Here is a 17832-nt window from a genome sequence, read left to right as displayed (position 1 = left end):
GACAGGCGGAGCTTTGAAACTTTGGCACGAGACTCAGTGCATTTAAACTGGCTGAAACACCGCAGCGGCATCATGTCCGTGTTATGAATAGCCGTCGCTTGTTGTTTGACATTCAGAGTTTTGGACTTTTTGACTGATGGAGCCATCCAGGAAGCGTTTTATATATATATGTATATATATATACACATATATAGATATAAAGTTATGATTTGTATTAATATTATGCATCATCTTTGCTGCTCTACTGGAACCAATTAACTAATTTGCTCCCAAAAACATATAAAAACATTCTATTTGAAATGTTGCCATGGTCCCAAAAATTATTTATATGTTTTTATGCTAGAGCATGCAGAAGGCTTTGATGCAGCCTCTGACCTGTAGAGGTTGCTTAAAGCAATGGCAGTTATTACAAAAAACGGACAGCAGGTGGTAGCAGAGTATGGCTTCATGGCTCTCAAAAACGTATTTATACGTTTTGTTTTTAACAGTTTTTTTTTTTATGCTAGAGCATACAGACTTACACAGGGCTTTGATGCAGCCTCGGCGTAATTAATTAGCGGTTTCTTAGCGTCCTAAATTACCGATTGAAAATGAGTTCGGGATAGCGTTGTGTTGATGTTGGTCGCAACTTTAATGTCAATCAAAACTATGCACGTCTAAAAGGAAAGTCAAGCTAGCCATCACGCCACGACGTGGGCCAACTTCAATGTAAAAGTGTATTAAGGCAATTTGAATTGCTGTCAATCTATTACTGTATTTGGTCAACTTTAATTTGAAGTTAGGCTTAGCGAGTTACATTGAGAATATTTCAGCTTCCTTGACATGTCAGAATTGTATCAACTGTGAATGCACACTTTGTTTTTAGATATTAATGTTTATTTAATATATTAATGGATAGCTGATAGGCCAAGACTTTTGAAGCCGTAAGGTCGCCATATTACTCCTCCCAAGAAACGTGTGTCTCTCTCTTTCTCTCTTTATTTTAAACTTGTTAAAAAATAGTGACCACCATGCGCCCCGGCCCTATACTATAAGAGCCTACGAGTTGTATATGTCTAATATGTATGTATACGTAGTCTGCTCGCAAGATGGGAGGAGTAAGATGGCCGTCCTGTGGCTTCAACGGCTAGCATCGGCGTGTATGGGCTGCTATCCAGTAATATATATATATGGGGCGAATGTTTTCAGGGATGCCGTGCGCTAAAGCAGAAGTGAGGTCTGAAGACTGTCATGGTTGCCGTGGGGTGAAGGACCCAAATGCAGGGAGGCAGAAGAACCACGGCAGGGATGCACGGAATACTGAAAACAATTTATTAACAAAAACACTAACAGGGGTACTGGGTGAAACTCAATACAAAAAAAAAAAAAAAGTTCAGAAAACACCAAAACTCAAAGTAACAAGAAAACACAAGAAAGGTGACAGCAACAATGATCCAACAAAGACTGAACAAAACCAGGAAACAAAGGCCCCGTCCACACGAAAGCCCGTTTCAGTTTATCCTCACAAGTTTCTTACCATTTATGCTGTTCATCCACACGGCGGCGCTGTATCGAAGCTTGAAACCGGTCTTCAGAGTGGAAAGATTTCAAAACGCGTCCGTCTGGACACCATATGCAGGATACTCCTCCAGTGATGACAAAATGGTCGCAGCTCAATGACGACGCATTGTCGTAGTTTGATGACAAATGCTCCAATTCTCGCGTGACTGCGTGATAGCCGTGTCGCAGTCGTTTTGTGCAGCCTCCTTAGCTTGCTTATGATCTTGCAGCAAACTAAATCTAACATGGGTCACGTTTGCCTTAGTGTGAACGTAGCCTCAGTCTTCAACGTCACCAAAAATCAATCTTCTTCACCTTAATTCAACATTGATTCCACATATTTTGCTGTCTGGGACCTGTTGAACTGCTTCAATCACAAAACAACAGTATCTAATCAAATATTGTTTATTTAGAATACTATAAATACACATTTTAAATTCACATGATTTCACTGATTTTATCAAAGTTAACTTATGAAGACAAGTATAATTCTAAATAAGTACGTGTTTCTCTATTTTACTGAAATTTACACTCATAGTCTTGTTTTTTTTCTGCACATTGCAATCAATGAGATATGAAATGTGACCAGAGTTTTTCTTGATCAGCGGGGAGACAGGCATATACAAGAAAAACAAACAAAAAAAAAGGTTAATTTTCTCCAAACAAGTTGAGTAATTTTAACGATCACATGAATTTTGAGACAGCTTTAATTTGTTTCACATGTTTTGTGTCACGTTTTGTAGGCACATTCTCCCATTTGCGCTTAAGCCATTTTTATTTCACGTCTGGCTTGTGTACTTTCCAGGTGCAGCGTGTCTCCCTTACAGACTTCTGACCCACACACCACGTGTAACCTTTAAATTTGTACGTAACCATCAAAGAGGCATGATTCGGTGAAGTCCAAGGGTACCTAGCTGTAGATGAGTCCAATCTTAATCAGCTCGTCTTACTACAGCTGTGAAGTTTTGATTATCTGGAAGGTAAGATGCGGAGAAAAAACTTGATGTGGAGGGAAAATAAATCAATTAAATTTTGGAATCAATATGCCAACTCAAAAGATTTTTATTGTTAAGGCTCTTTATTCCTTCTCCTGTGGCTTCCTGTGATCTATAATAAAAAAAAAGGAAATACACCCACCCACATACATATATATATATATATATATATATATATATATATATATATATATATATATAATATACTGGAAGTTATTAATTGTGTTGATATTATGCATCATCTTCAGTGGTGTCCAAACTCGGTCATCAAGGGCCTTGCAGGTTTTGGATTTTTCCCTTCTCCAACACACCTGAAGCTCATCGGCAAGCTGATAAGCCTGATAACGATTCTGTTCATTGGAAACGTAAACATCCAGAACTTGCAGGACTCCAACCCTCGAGGACCGAGTTTGGACACTACTGCATGAAACTAACATGAACACACGTTCATCACAACGTTCAAATCTTTTGCAGCTCCAAAAATATTTTGGGTTATTTATTGGGCCTAAAATGGCTCTTGTGACAGTAAGGTTGATGACCCCTGTCTGTTCTTCCTCTTCTTTCTGGTACTAAACCCGTTTGAATTTGACTCGCAGTCCTCTGTCTGGTCATTCATGGTCCTTTGTAGTACAGCGAGCATTAAAGAAAACAAAAATGCTTCAGTTCAGATGGAACTTAACACTCATTTCAGAGTTGGTCCATGCAGAGTGCATACATTTCATCAAGGTGCGTAAGTGACACACTTTATTTGATGGGAGTATCTAGATCTGAAATGTTCGACATTACCTGCTAATTTAAAAATACAGGGGTAAAATGATTGTCCTGACTAAAACTAGACTAAAAGTTAAAATGATGTTTTCTTGGACTAAAATAAAGACAAAAATACTAGATTTATAGTCGACTAAAATGGACTAAATAAAATTGGAATGAGGTTGACTATGATAAAAACTAACAAGTGTGATTGAAACTGGACTAAAACAGACAACATTTTAAAATGGTGGATATAATTAACACTTAGTGCAGCCAAACAAGTGTGCAACAGAAAACCTTTTTTGACTTAAGCACATGGGAGAATATGCCCAAAGCCTTCCTTCCCCAGCTTTTCACATTGATTCAGTCCATAGGAGGCCTAGTAATGACTAAATGGTGCAGTCTCCTTCAACTCATGGTACCCCTGGTGGTTTGGCTCTGTGAAGAGACAGAGAGGTAGTTAGACTTACTACAAATCCATCTCTTTTACAATCACCATTGGTTTTCACTCTTTGACAGATAGATGTGACAGTATGGAATTGTGGAAATAAAAATACAGACTAGAACAATGATTGCCATTAACTCACTTGTATATAAAGAGTAGTGTACATGTTTTTTGTTGTTATTTTTTTTTTTTAACATTCATGAGTTTTCAAGTTCACTTAATGATTTTCTGTACATCCCAAATGATGTAGGTAAAAATAGCCACTAGTAGAATGCGTTTGAGTGTGTAGATCATTGTTACGGTACCAAAACTCATATTCTCCTCCACCATTGGCCTTTGTTCATTGCAGTTTACAATTCTTCCCTGCGCTGCTCCCAGAATAGTCATGAGATCCACAAGGTTGAACTTTCCTTCCTCTTTTGCTTCCTGCACCTCCTCGGCCAACTCCATTGCGGCCTCCTCCCTTTCTTCCATCTCCTCTTGGCTCAGCATTGCATTCAGTCCTTGTCCTGCTGTAGTCTTACCGACCATTGGTGGTGCCAGAGAGCACAAAGCCCTAACCTTCCCATATGACTTAAGGTGAGCAACATTGGCTCGCAGGAAGAGCAGCAGCACATTGAGATCATTCAGGGGACATCCGAGCCTGCGTTTGTTGAGAACATCCAGGGCTGGAAGGACCTCATATACGGAAATGAAGGTGGTGTCCCAAACAAAGAGCCTCATAATACTGAAGAGGACAATTGGTGCGAACAGCACATAGATGGCGCCATTAGCCACACTTATCACCTGAAAGACCAACTGGCCAATCATTTTACATTGAACCAGCTCAGGAACCCAGTTCTGATCCCGTAGCATGCCGCTACGCACAAAGCAGCTGAACTCATCCTGCAGGAAGGCGGACAGGTGGAAGTAGGCAAGATAAAGACAGGCAGCCGCCATGAAGGTCAGCAGGAGGAACCCTCGCAGGAAAAGCATGCTCACGAGGAAGTAGGAGTTTTGCTTGCACTGCATGTATCTCTCCAGTAGGGGGTACTCAAAGTACCGCTTCCTCTTTGCTCTGCAATGAACAAAAAGAGAAGGATATGAAGGAAAGAAGGCGTCATACAGTTGCACATCATTCCGAGTGGGAAACAAGCACTTCTATATTTATCTTGTAGGAGCTGCTTACCACATTGCCCACAGTAGGCCTCCATTAAAATGTTTACCCCTCATTTTCTCCTTACCTTATCATTATACAGATACGTTTAATTTGGCAGGAAGCTATGGTACACTGAAAAAACAACCTATATAATTGACCCAATAAATGTAGAGTAACAATCTGCAGCCACTTTATTTGGGTAGATATAAATTATACAGTGTGGTTAAATACATAGGCGGCAAATCCAGGTCCAGAAAATAAAAACCCTGCCACAGTTTGGCTTTAGCTCCAGGTGCTAGCTAGCTCCCATGGTGCTCGTTTACCTGCTAGGGAGCTAGCTGATAGCATTAGGGCTAAAGCCAAACTGTGGCAGGGCTAGAACTGGATTTGCCACCTCTGGATTCAGTAATTATGAAATACTTAAATATGTTGGGTAGAGTTTACCTAACATTTCTTATTACATTCTACGGCAACTCCAATCAGACAAACTACATGCCATTATGTGCTCGTTAAAACTCGTAGAATATTGCGGTGCAGACCGGTGGCTGTTTGGTATATTTTACTAAAAAATTTTCTCTATGATTTGTTCAGTGTTTATCTGTAACACTTTTTACTGTTACATAATAGATAGTCTAAGTAAAATTTACCTTGTATTTGATAATTCCGTTACTGTCAAAAGTAATCAGGTAAATTTTAAAAGATTTTTGTGGATCTCGCCAAAATCGTTTTTTTTTACAGTGTACTGTTCCTTCTGCCGTGTTTTCTATTCACTTTATCTGTATTTTGTTTGTTCATTCATTGAGTCTTTTTTTTTTAACCCACATTTTTTACAAGAGGAATTACTAAAATGATAAGCATAAATCAATTGTTAATAAAAAATTTAGATAATCCAATTTTACTTTGCCTTAATACTGTAGATAACTGATATTGGTAACGCTGTAATTTCTACTGATTGTTCTGCTTCTATGATTCTTACTTTTCATGAACAGTTTGGTAAACTGTCTTTTAAGGCATTACTTGGGGCACAACCCAATGCACAAAATGAGGTCCATAAAGATATGGTTGAATGAGAAGTTGAGTGGCTTGCACAAGCTCTGACCTCACCATCATTACACAACTTCAAGAATGAACTAGAGCAGTAATTGGGAGTCATTCCGGTATGGATGAATGGACAAAAATCTCACAGACACACTGCATATCTCAGAGAAAGTTTTCCTAGAAGTTGGTTTAACTGCAGAGGAGTGACTGAAACTTATTATATTTTATATTTGGTTCCTGTATTGACACGTTATCATTTAACAAAAGACACCAGGTAATAAGTTCTTACCTCTGCAGTTCTGCCTGAAATGTTAATGGGTTCCTGGTGTTCTGGCGCATATCCAGGATGCTCTGAGCCAATCGGATTGAGCGATTGTATGACTTGTCTAGTTCATCAATTATGAAGAGTAGGTCTGAGCCCAGTGAAGGTATGACAAGCTGACGCCAGATGAGAGCCGGAAGATACATTAATACTGCCATAGCCAGAAGAGAATATGGGAACATCTAGAGAGTGGCAGAGAAAACATTCAGGGTAGCAAAAGCATTGACAGTTCAATTTCTTTATACAGTGTGTTGTAGTACTTTTTGATTCCTTTGTCACTGGGCCTTAAATATCACAAAAAGGAATCAGTTCTACCGACAAAACAATCAGCTTCCTAATGTAGGGGGAAGTGTAACCATCACGTTCTTCTACAAACCACAAACCTCTACGAATCAAATAAATTTCACTTACTTTGTGTACCCAAAGGGAGCGCTCCTCAAAGTTCCCATTGCTATCAAACTCGTGATGCATGAGTGAGTCCCAGCAGTATGTATCAACATAGCTGGCCTGCTTCATTGTGAAATTGGTGGGAGGGAAACAGCTAATCTGTGGGCCTGCGCAGAAGAAAAAAAAGCGGCATTATCAATAACATTATCTGCTAATGAGGGGGAATTTGAGACAGATCTATGTCAATAAATTGTCTTCAAGCAACCCTGACAACCAACACACAAACACAAATGAACCATTTTGTTATTATTGCTACATCAAGTGGAAAATGAGGCAGAGAGAGAGAGAGAGAGAGAGAGAGAGAGAGACTATTGTTTTCAGTGGACAAAGGTGATGTCATCTCACAGCAGTCACGGCTTACTCTGTCTTGTTTACTCTGAAGTCTTAAATCTTAAGCGATTTACTATCTGACCTGGAAGTTTTTTTTTAATGCTTTATTTATGAACACAAAGCAACATAGGCTATCAATATAACAGATAGGGGAGACAAACAAAAATGAAAAGAAACTTGTCCTACAAAAATATGATAAAGCTCACACAAATAGAAAGTCATGGGTCCTTTCCTTCCTATTTGTGGAGTGTCCAATATGTATGCCGTCGAGGTTTTGCGTAAATAGATCCCTTTGACAGAATGTCAGTTTTGAGATTTCTCTAAAAGTAACATCCTTAAGGTCTCTTATTTTCATTTTCCAACATTACAAAAGTTGAAATTGTATTATAAGTTTATATAAATAAGTGATTTTGTAGACAATGTACATCGTAACTAGGGCGTGTTTTTAGCCGAGCTGTCTCAGGCATCTGTTGCAAAACACCAGAGTTCCTCGCCTCTAAGGTCATTCACAAATGATTTATATAAATGGACACAACAACCAATAAAAGTCACAAACACCATCATGTATCCCTCAATACGAAATCGAACAGAAGCCAGAGGCACGTCGTACAGCCGCGTGTTGAATAACGAAGATGCACATTTATGCGACACGACTGTATACCTGCACTTTATTACCTTAAAGCAGATCATCATGTGATCTGAACATCGGTGAATAATCCAAATATAGTTCATCGTCAGTCCCAGCATCTGTTTCTTTAACGAGCCTATTTCTACTTTTAATTTAATGCTTTTATTTTTCCACTAAAAGCAAGTATGTCGTCCCAGCATCGGAAGTAGCGAGTCAGGATTTAGGGTAATAAAACGTTTTGAAATGGCTTTTTTGTGTAATCATGTACTCTAATTATATAATGTATGTAAACAATGTCACATTTTGATCAATGCCGTCATTCACGCGACGTGAACTACTGATGACACGTTACATATCAGTCTGTATAGCACCACCACCACAATTTTCCATTTTATGCTCTTTTAAGTGGGATGAAATGTAAATATTTGCTATGAAATATAAAACCTGAAGATGAAAAGATGATGGTGAATCATGATTTTTTTTCCCTATTCCATTTTTGTCTTTCTTGCAGTAAAGGTAGGTACTCTTATGTCCACCTTTTCCAGATAAGGTCAGCGAAGTACTGATTTTGTCTCCATCGTCTTCTTACATGCATGTCCTCCTTCACGAAAAATCCAGTATGAAAAGTTCGCCTGCTCTTCCTCTTAAAAGTCTACAAACATAGCAATTTTTAATTACTCTTCCTGCCGCTGAATCAGCATTTGTGATCCAATATCTTTTCCTGAGTTTGTAAAGTACATGATTCTTTCTGCCATGTCTCAACTGCTCATGAATATGTCGGAGAATGAGAGTGGAGATGTGCTGATCTTTGTCCAAAAGGAACAAAAACTTTGTTTCCTCCGGCATGGAAGATCTATTAAATCGTCCTCCAACTCTCAAAAATCCTCCTTCATAAATTGGGTCATGTTTGTAGACTGTGCTCTTTTTTTTTTACTTTAGAGCTTCCAGATGCGAGTGCTGCAATCTTAACGTGGAACCTTTCATTTTGGCTGAAGCAAATAATGGACATTTCGGCTTCAGACGGGTCATCTACAGGATAGTCTTTGATTTCTGAATGTGGCCTTCAGCTTCTGCATTTCCAACTTGACGTTTGGCAATCGACCATCCTTGTCATTAATGCTCTCAGAAATAAGCAGTTTCCTCCTTTGACTCAGTCATCAAAATCCTCTTAAACTTCTTGGTGGCATTTTCAGTGTCCTCAGTGACGGATGCATTCACTATGCAATTTCTCTTGACTTCCAGGTCATCAACTGTCTCTGTATCCACAGGGTGCAGCGGCCATTCACTTTCTGCTTCCCACAGAAATTTGGGACTGTTGATCCATTTTCCTTTAATTAAGTGTTCAATTTTCAGCCCCCTGGAGGGGTGGTCTGCAGGGTTTTGTGTGGTAGGGATGTACCTCCACTGCGAGACATCTGAAGATTCTCTAATTATTGCTATTCTATTAGCAACAAATGTTTGGAACATTTTGTCCTCATTTTTTATGTATTTTAGCACTGATGTGCTAAAATACATAAAAAAATGTGACTCTGACTGCAGCTCCGAACGCAACATTTTATCCATTTTGACAGCAAGAACTGCCGCTGTTAGTTCTAAGCGAGGTATGGTCACGTGTTTTAACGAAGCAACTCTGGCCTTGCCTATTAAGAAAGCAGTATGGACCATGCTCTTACAATTACATTGAGAGGAGAAAACAAACAAACTGCGTTCTCTCGTAAAGATTGCGTTCCCTCGCAACAATAGCAAGATAATGCAAAGATTGCATTCCATCGTAAAAACATTTGCGTTCCCTCGCAAAGATTGCAAGATAACGCAAAGATTGCATTTTCTCGCACAAACGTTTGCGAGAGAACGCAGTTTGTTGTGAGGGAACGCAGTATATTGTTTTCCCTACAATGTCACCTTAGGGGCTCCGTAGTAAACTTTCTTGTCACACCATTGCTAATAATCAATTGACACAAAAATGTTAAATCAAATTTCCCAGAATTTGACTGAATTTAAATAAACGCGCACACACACACCCACACACCCCCACACCCCCACACACATCAAGCATTAAACAAGCAAATTTCTTGCAGATGATTCCCCAAAAGATGAATTGTAAACTTAATTGAATCTTTAAAATTGGTTTTGGTTTTGAGGTCAAAATTAGCATTTTTGCCCGATTTCATAAGTTGAGATGTCAACTTCCTCATATTTTAAAGGGTGAAAATATTGGATGATGCCTTATCTGTTATTGAAATGAACTTAAAATGAGGATCTTTATAATAAAAACACGTCCAGCTTCTTTGCTCTTGCCCAACTCAGTCCGCCTTTTATTGAACATGCAGCATCTCCACCTCCACACTCGTTAGTTACACACACAGGCTTCAACCTGACGCTCTCGGCACAAGATCGCCCCCTATTGGCTTAACTGATAACAACAATATATCATATTGGTCTTTCAACACTTCCTGAAAATTTGGGACCAATAGCTTTTTCCTAAAGTACCGATTGCTATGGACCTTTAGAGGATGTACGTACCAAACACTTTAAACACGTTTTTCCCAAAACGAGTTATTTCAACTTGCCAACATTGACATTTCTCTAACTTTGTCAATTTTTGAGGTACCACCACATATTATACATCATTTAAAGTGAATTAAGTGTAGAATTAGAATTAGAATATATGAACATCTCAATTTCTATTGAGACATTAGCCTGATTTTGTGAAAACGCATCACATATATTCTCTGACTTTCTGATTTTCGGTGGGGTGCCCCGTCCTGCTGCGTTGGGTTGGGGGCGCGGGCCGTGTTGGGGTGGGGGGCGCTCCTGCTCTTGGGTTTGCTCTCCAGCCGGTGGCCCTGGTGGGGCCCGGGGGTCGTCCTTTGGCGCTGCCGCGGCCTGGGGGGCCCCGAGATGTTGCGCTTGCTCTGTCCTGGCAGGGGTCGACGGCTCCCCTCTTTGGTGGAGATTTTCATGCATGCCAGATCCACCACACCAGTATCTATCGAAACTCAGACACAATCTGCTTCTTCCTCAGGTCATTGAATCGGTGGAGGCTGGTGTCTGTGGATCTCACTCTGCTTCGTTTGTCCTTCCTTCCTTTCCTCAGTCTCTCCTTTGGTCTCTTGAGGTCTCCCTGATTTGTTGGAATTTAGATGTTTCTGGGGTTGGTGAAGAACTCTGGTCGGTGCTGGATTTCACTTTCCTTTGTTTTCTTTGGTCCTTCCTCGGGTCTCCTGACGGCGGTGTTCGGTTTAGGTGAACGGTATGGGATTTTTTAAATAGGTTTTTGGTGAACTAACGACTACACACACACTCGCACGCACGCACGCACGCACACACATACACATACTCACCCGCATACAAAAAAAAAGGAAAAAAAAGAGCAATGATGATGACATTACCAAATTAACAATACTGAGCTCTTTAAAAAAGAAAAAGAAAAAAAAGAAGTAGAAAACAATTTCATTTACTTACTTATTTTTTTCAATATACTTACGACTTTGGCAGTTTGGGGTGAATGCTACATACATTCAACAATTTAAATGAAAACAAAGAATCGAGAAGTACAAAACACTGTTGTTTACGACAGCATTTGTGCGGATCGTCCGCGTATCCCAGGCAAGCCCCCCGTTTGGAGCTCCAGCGGAGACCGGCGGGAGTGTGGAAAAAGGTATCCGCCTGACAGGATCAGAGGGACGCGTGCACCGGGAACAGAGCACATATTTGGGCTTGCCGCAGCGAACCCCCGGGCGCGGAGCGAGCCCCCGCCCACTGGTAGCCCGCTCTCAAGGTGCGCAGTGTTGGCAATACGGACGCCACGTAGAGGGTCGAGGTTGGTGAAATTAATTGAGGATATGGAGCTGCTCTAATCAACAGGGTAAGTTGTGATACAACTACTGACGCGTTGAAGTTACACAAAAAAATATCGAAACTTATATCTCTGAGTCAGGATTTCAATCAACCTTTTTCCTCAAGTTGGATCTCCAACTCAGCAAGGCTTACAAGCCAATCCAATACATATGCTATCTGACTATCATGTAAACATTATAGTTACATGTTTTGTTGTGCTTTTATAAGGCTGGGAGGTGCTGGGACAAGCAACAGTAGTTATTAGAGTTCTAAATTCCGTCCAGTGCGAACGAGTCTTTTACCACACACACAAATATATATATATATATATTTATATATATATGTGTATATATATATATATATATATATATATATATGTGTGTTGTTTGCTCAATGTGAAAGATAGAAGGAACAATATCCAGTCGGTGTTTTAAACTTTTTTCTCATTAGCTAGGTAAGGCTTGACATGTACTGTTGTGATAGCTGAATTGAAATACATTAAAATATACATGTCAATTGCTGTATCTTTTTTTTATTTTAACATTATATATATATATAATACAAACACAGACTGAATATTGTTCCTTCTATAGTATAAAATGTTTTAGTCCCTGTCCCCCCCCCAATTCCAAAATCCCATCTGCGCCACTGGGTTTCAGTTACCATGACCCTAATGAGGAACAGCTTAGGTAAAGTAAAAAATGGATAAAAGATTGCAGTCATCACCAGTAGTAATTTTGGGGTGCTGTAATGAAATTCAAGGTATTCATTTACATGTTTATTGCGAGTGTTGGTTTTACATAACATACAAAATTTGAAAAAAAGGAAGAAGCCTTTTTGAGTAATTTTCATAGCCTCTTCTGAACCGTATCACAGGCACTCACTGAATAATGCCATTCTTATGGGTTGTGCTCTCCCTCATCTTCACAGGACTTGAATTCTCCAGGGGCCGATCCTTTGTCAGCAAAATGTGTGCAGTAATCCCAGTCAAGTTTTGCCTCAGCATTGTGGTTTGCAATTACATCCATGCAAACCCCAAAACTGCTGCCAGTGCCATCAAAGTCAGTATCTGAGTTGCAGTCTGACCCACTGTCAAGAAACTCATCCCACCATCTCATTTTATTGTTGTCACTCTCTTCGTCTTCTTCATCCTCACTGCTGAATTCTCCATTTAGGTCCTCCAACGGGGCTTCCACGTTGTCGTCCATGTCGACATTGTTGTTACCGGTGTTGACAGGCTGGATTGTGAGCTGTTGCAAAAGCTGCCTCCTGCCACCAAAACTATCAACTAATCCAACATCCACCATAAATTCAATGGGTTCCAAACCTGCATTCAAAACTGGATTGACAGGTGGAGTATCTCCATTTATAATTAACCTTGGGTACAGGTTAAACTGTGGTCCTGCAATATCATATAAGGCTTAGTCATGGATACATAATGTACAGACTAATCTTAAAAGGAAAAGAAAAATGTCACTCACCCTCAGCAACATTGTTGCTTCTGTCACCTCTTCCATCCATTATTAGATTAGAATCACATAATTTCCACTTTCCAGTTCAGTAAACCAAAAATGCTTAAGTCATTGTATCATCATGGAAAGATACAGCATACATCTGACTTGCTCTTATTTGAGTCTGATCTGTATAACTGAAGACTGCCTGTTGCATTTGAAATTATTGCATCATGCCTTGAATTTTGATTGGTCTCGATGTAGTGATTTCACAGTCTTTCAATATTATGTCATTACCCATTGTTCTTTAATTATGTCATTTATTATAGGCATAAGTTCTTTGATCTTTCTATGTTGCTGCGATGTCATCATTTTGTTACGGTGCCCCTTGAGCAAGCCACTACCCACACCTTAAGAGGTGCAGCATGCTTGTGTGCTACTTTTACTCTGAAATCTCCCCTTGCATCCTTAAAATACACAACAGTGGCAAGTTGAATTTGGTGTTCAAATGTATCCTTGAATTATGTTTTATTTAAAATTAACTACGTCTTAACTGGGTATCACGTTGGATGACTGTCGTTGTTTCGAATCCGGGCTCCGGCCTTTCTGTGTGGAGTTTTGCATGTTCTTCCCGTACATGCAAGGGTTTACCATTTCCCTCCCGCATACCAAAAAAATGCATGGTTAAACAATCCATAGGTGTGAATGACTGTTTGTCTACAAAGTACAACCCAAATTCTTATATATATTTTTTTGTTTTCTTTTTTCAGTACAACCCAAATTCTAATGAAGTTTGGGCACTGTGTACGGTGGTAAATCCAGGTCCAGAAAGTAAAAATCCTGCCACAGTTTGGCTTTAGCCCCTAGTGCTAGCTGGTTAGCTAATTCCCTAGCAGGTAAACGAGCACCATGGGTGCTAGCTAGGGAGCTAGCTAACTAGCACCTGAGGCTTAAGCCAAACTGTGGCAGGATTTTTACTTTCTGAACCTGGATTTGCCACCACTGTTTATGATTAACACAGTGCCCAAACTTCATTTGAATTTGGGTTGTACTTTGTAGACAAACAATCATTCACACCTATGGTTTCTTTAAAAACGGAATACAATAATTTGCTTGATTTTCTTCAAAAGGCGAAGCTCTTGATTTACCGGTTGATCTACGTTCCTGCCATCATCAATGGTCATGAGGTGTGGGTCGTGACCGAAAGAACAAGATCCCGGATACAAACGGCTAGGGGTGTTAAAAAAATCGATTCGGCAATCTATCGTGATATTACAGCGCGCAATTCTCGAATCGATTCAATATGCAGCAGAATCGATTTTTAAACATCAATTTTTTATGGAAATATTCAACAAAATGCCCTACTTAGGGTTAGGGTTCACACTTGAAGCATGGAAGAATGTTATATTAATGGAACATTAAGCCTTAAAATTTTATTTCAATGCTGTTCAACCATAAAACTGATTGCAACCCGTTTGTTATATACAGTGGCTCACAGTTATAAGACTGAAGTACTTTCTCATACAAATCTTACAGTGTACAAGTTTACTGATTAGTATTTTCTAAATTTGAGTTAAAAAATCGCAATAATTGACTTATAGATTCGTATCGAGATTAATCGGTATCTAATTGAATCGTGACCTATGAATCGTGATACAGATTGAATCACAAGGTACTGGGCAATTCACACCCCTACAAATGGCCAAAATGAGTTTCCTCCGCAGCGTGTCTGGACTCTCCCTTTGAGATAGGGTGAAAAGCTCGGTCATCCGGAAGGGACTCCCTGGAGAGGTGTTCCAGGCATGTCCCACCGGCGGGAGGCCCCGAGGACACGGTGGAGAGACTAAGGCTACGTTCACACCGCAGGCAAATGCGACCCAGATCGGACTTTTTTCAAATGCGACATGTATCTGACTTTTTTATGTCAGTGTGAACAGTACAATTCCGATTTTTTATATACGACCTGGGTCTCTTTCATATGTGGTCCTTGATCAGATACGTATCTCAATCTTTGCAATGGGACTGCGATCTGAAAGGCCATGTTGCATATATTCAACCTCTTCGTCATCAAAAGTCCAATTTGCGCTCTGCACGAGCGGGGGAATTACTCGGGAGATGTACGGGAATCAGCAAAGTTGTTTCGAGTAACAGTTGTGACTAATTTGGATTTAAATTTAATCCCACTTGAAACATGAAGCATAAAGTTGACATTTGTGTTGTGATATTAGTAATTTAGCCACGCAGACGACACATTTATTACGTGCGGCAATAACGTGACGTCATCGTTAGTAGACATCTCCGTGAAATGAGAAGCTCGAAAAGACTCGCCTTGTTTTCACAAAATGTTATTTCTATCTCCTCCCGCATCTCTCCTCTGTAGAGTGTGTGTGTGTGTGTGTGTGTGTATATTGGTTTTTGTAAATTGTGTTTTGACTTGAGCCATTTGAGACTCTTTTGTTGCGATACAAATAAACTTGACTTGAAACATATCATCATGCAGATAATGTTTATATTGTAATGTTTACTGTTGTATGCATACATATTCTTGAGCCCGGCACAAAATGATCTAATTATTCAGTGAAATTATGAAATCACATCGATACATTTTTTGTTGTTGTTGTTGTTGGTAAACCTGGAATAACGGTACTTAAAAGAAAAGTTTTGAAAGTTTTGAAACTGTGAGTACTTCCCAAAACTGCGCTTCACCATCTTGTATTTAGTTGGCTTTCCCACAACCACATATAATACACACCCATCTGTCATTTCCCAAAGTCTACTCCATCCTTAAACAGAAACTAGGGAGGGAACACACAAAGATTGAGCCCCACCTACACTGACTGAGCCTCACAAACACAAACATAGGACTGCTATTTTTGAAATGCTGCCTCCACAGCTGCCCTGTAGGAAAACACACCCTCTAATTGAATCTTAGGATGTCAGCTTTTCTAACTCATAACAAGCAAATGTTACAGGGTCCACATTCTTCATCTATGCTTGTAATTTAAGCAACATTTCTAATAACCCTGAGCATGCTAACAGTGATAAGCTTGATATAATCATGATAGCTGTGGAAAATGCAAATATATTACAAATAATATTACATGTATGAATGCATGCTCATAATTTTTTCCACTGGCAATTAACCTCGTGAAAATCTTCGCAAATGGCAGGCATTATTTGAATAAATAGCCGTGGAATATATTTTGTACTCACATCAGTTAAAATTTAGTGATAAGAGTTACAATAACTGCTCTTAATACTGTGCTTTTGGCACTGTAGTTCATAAGTAAGAAGGCCTTCTTCTATTTTTTTTAACGTCACACCCACCTCCTTTACTCCTTGTATTACTTCCATAACCATAATGACTGAAGCATAACTACGACAAGCAGGTATTATTACTTCAACTGCTACAAATAATAATAATAATATAATAATCCCTTACTGCTAAATCCAATTAAATTAAGACAATTACATATATGTATGTATATATGTATATATATATATATATATATATATATATATATATATATATATATATATATATATATATAATTTATTTTACTGAGCAGATGCAAGTAGGATGCACCATAGAAATGTTCACCTATTTGCATGCAGACAGGTAAATATTTTGATTAAAGTTGAATATCCCACAGTTATAGAGGACATAATAGGCATGTTTTAGAATAAACAATGAACACATACAATTAAGGACAAAAGCAAATATAATACAGTACAAACAAATAAAAACAAAGTGAGATCTTCTTACCGAGGGACACCTCACGGGCAAAGGCCATGCAGACCAGCAACAGTGGGAGGCCAACAGATACATATTTGATGACTCTGTCCAAAGGAAGTTCCAGCTCCAGGTGGCTGATTCGGTTTAACGAAGCACTGTCCGACAACAGGGCATCAGATAGCATGGCCTTTGCCGCTTCTTTGGCAATGGACATTTTGAACACCTACATGTCAAAACATGTATTACTGTAGTGTGTTGTCTATGTCCATTAAAAGTCATTTTTTCAAACATGAACCAGATACATTTCTTAAAACATACAAAACATTAAGTGAGGTTACACACATGGAAAGAAAAAAAATTGTTTATACACGGAACACACTTTTAGGCAAAACAAGCACCTACTGTATGTCTTCCAGCTTACTCCAGTGGTGCTCAAAAGGAAAAAGTAGTTGCAAAGCAAAAGATTTGGACAGTATTGGAAGGTGCCCTATGTATTCTGGGTGTGTTTCGGTAAATGAGAGGTTGGATTTGGGTTGAACTAAAATCAGTAAGGTCCAAGCTTAATTACAGAGAACACATTTGGGACCATGCAGCCACCCAGATGGCCCTGACTCCAGCAGTGGATTACACCAGGCTATGCAATTATATCTGTGTAATTGTGCAAGTTTCTCTGGCCTGACCACACTTTGAAGCATGGTGGCTCTGTCTCCCTTCAAACAAGTGAGCCAGTGCTAGTGGTTTATTTCGGCTCTGTTATTAGTGAGTCTATTTTTATATTGTGCAAGCCGGAATATCTTTGTACCATTCCTTTCTAATCTAACAGTGCATGTTTTATATGAAACACTGTGCAAAAAAAAAAAAAAAAAAAAACTATTTTAATGTATTAGACATGCACAGAAGAATAAAGTGGTGCTTTTTCTGAAAGCATGACAAATCACACACACACACACACACACACACGCACCCCCACACGTCCACACACACACACACAAAATGGTCTGGCAAGAATGTGGCTCAAATAATAATCTGTACATGCATGGCCTGAAATTGACTGTTATTATTGCTGGTCAAGGCATAACAATTTCCTGGTTTAGATCCTATCTCTCAGAGATGTTATTCATGGTAATGCAACCTCTGAGCAGAGGTGGCAAATCCAGGTCCAGAAAGTAAAAA

The 17832-nt window shown here is 39.3% G+C and overlaps 2 protein-coding genes across 3 annotated transcripts; both read right to left on the bottom strand.

The window, feature by feature from the left end:
- Positions 1-1928: 1928 nt before the first annotated feature.
- LOC147160396 (pannexin-3-like) lies at positions 1929-17147 on the bottom strand. Of its 2 annotated transcripts, XM_086098945.1 has the most exons (6): positions 17062-17147; positions 16690-16882; positions 6639-6781; positions 6195-6409; positions 4035-4786; positions 1929-3722 (listed from the first exon to the last, which is right to left on the bottom strand). In XM_086098945.1, exons 2-6 carry the CDS (start codon positions 16871-16873, stop codon positions 3664-3666), a joined length of 1353 nt encoding a protein of 450 aa, XP_085955071.1. In that variant the 5' UTR covers positions 16874-16882; positions 17062-17147; the 3' UTR covers positions 1929-3663. The 2 variants fall into 2 exon arrangements, with proteins under 2 accessions (XP_085955071.1, XP_085955070.1); XM_086098944.1 differs by lacking the exon at positions 1929-3722 and having other exon boundaries at positions 3735-4786.
- On the bottom strand, positions 12340-13108 carry LOC147160397 (uncharacterized). The gene is made up of 2 exons (XM_086098946.1): positions 12954-13108; positions 12340-12874 (listed from the first exon to the last, which is right to left on the bottom strand). Exons 1-2 carry the CDS (start codon positions 12991-12993, stop codon positions 12372-12374), a joined length of 543 nt encoding a protein of 180 aa, XP_085955072.1. The 5' UTR covers positions 12994-13108; the 3' UTR covers positions 12340-12371.
- Positions 17148-17832: the final 685 nt, after the last annotated feature.

Source organism: Leptonotus elevatus, chromosome 16, assembly GCF_054856555.1.
Source record: "Leptonotus elevatus isolate MCC_2025b chromosome 16, RoL_Lele_1.0, whole genome shotgun sequence".
Classification (NCBI taxonomy): domain Eukaryota; kingdom Metazoa; phylum Chordata; class Actinopteri; order Syngnathiformes; family Syngnathidae; genus Leptonotus; species Leptonotus elevatus.
Note: the sequence above shows the minus strand (reverse complement) of the source record. Positions and strands in the feature narration are given on the sequence as shown.

Coding starts and splice junctions, on each gene's coding strand:
- LOC147160397 (XM_086098946.1), bottom strand. CDS start 12,993: ATGGATGGAAGAGGTGACAGAAGCAACAATGTTGCTGAGG. Junction 12,875..12,953: donor AAGCAACAATGTTGCTGAGG/GTGAGTGACATT, acceptor ATGATATTGCAG/GACCACAGTTTAACCTGTAC.
- LOC147160396 (XM_086098944.1), bottom strand. CDS start 16,873: ATGTCCATTGCCAAAGAAGCGGCAAAGGCCATGCTATCTGATGCCCTG. Junction 6,782..16,689: donor TGCCCGTGAGGTGTCCCTCG/GTAAGAAGATCT, acceptor TCTTCTGCGCAG/GCCCACAGATTAGCTGTTTC. Junction 4,787..6,194: donor TTTCAGGCAGAACTGCAGAG/GTAAGAACTTAT, acceptor TGTTCATTGCAG/AGCAAAGAGGAAGCGGTACT.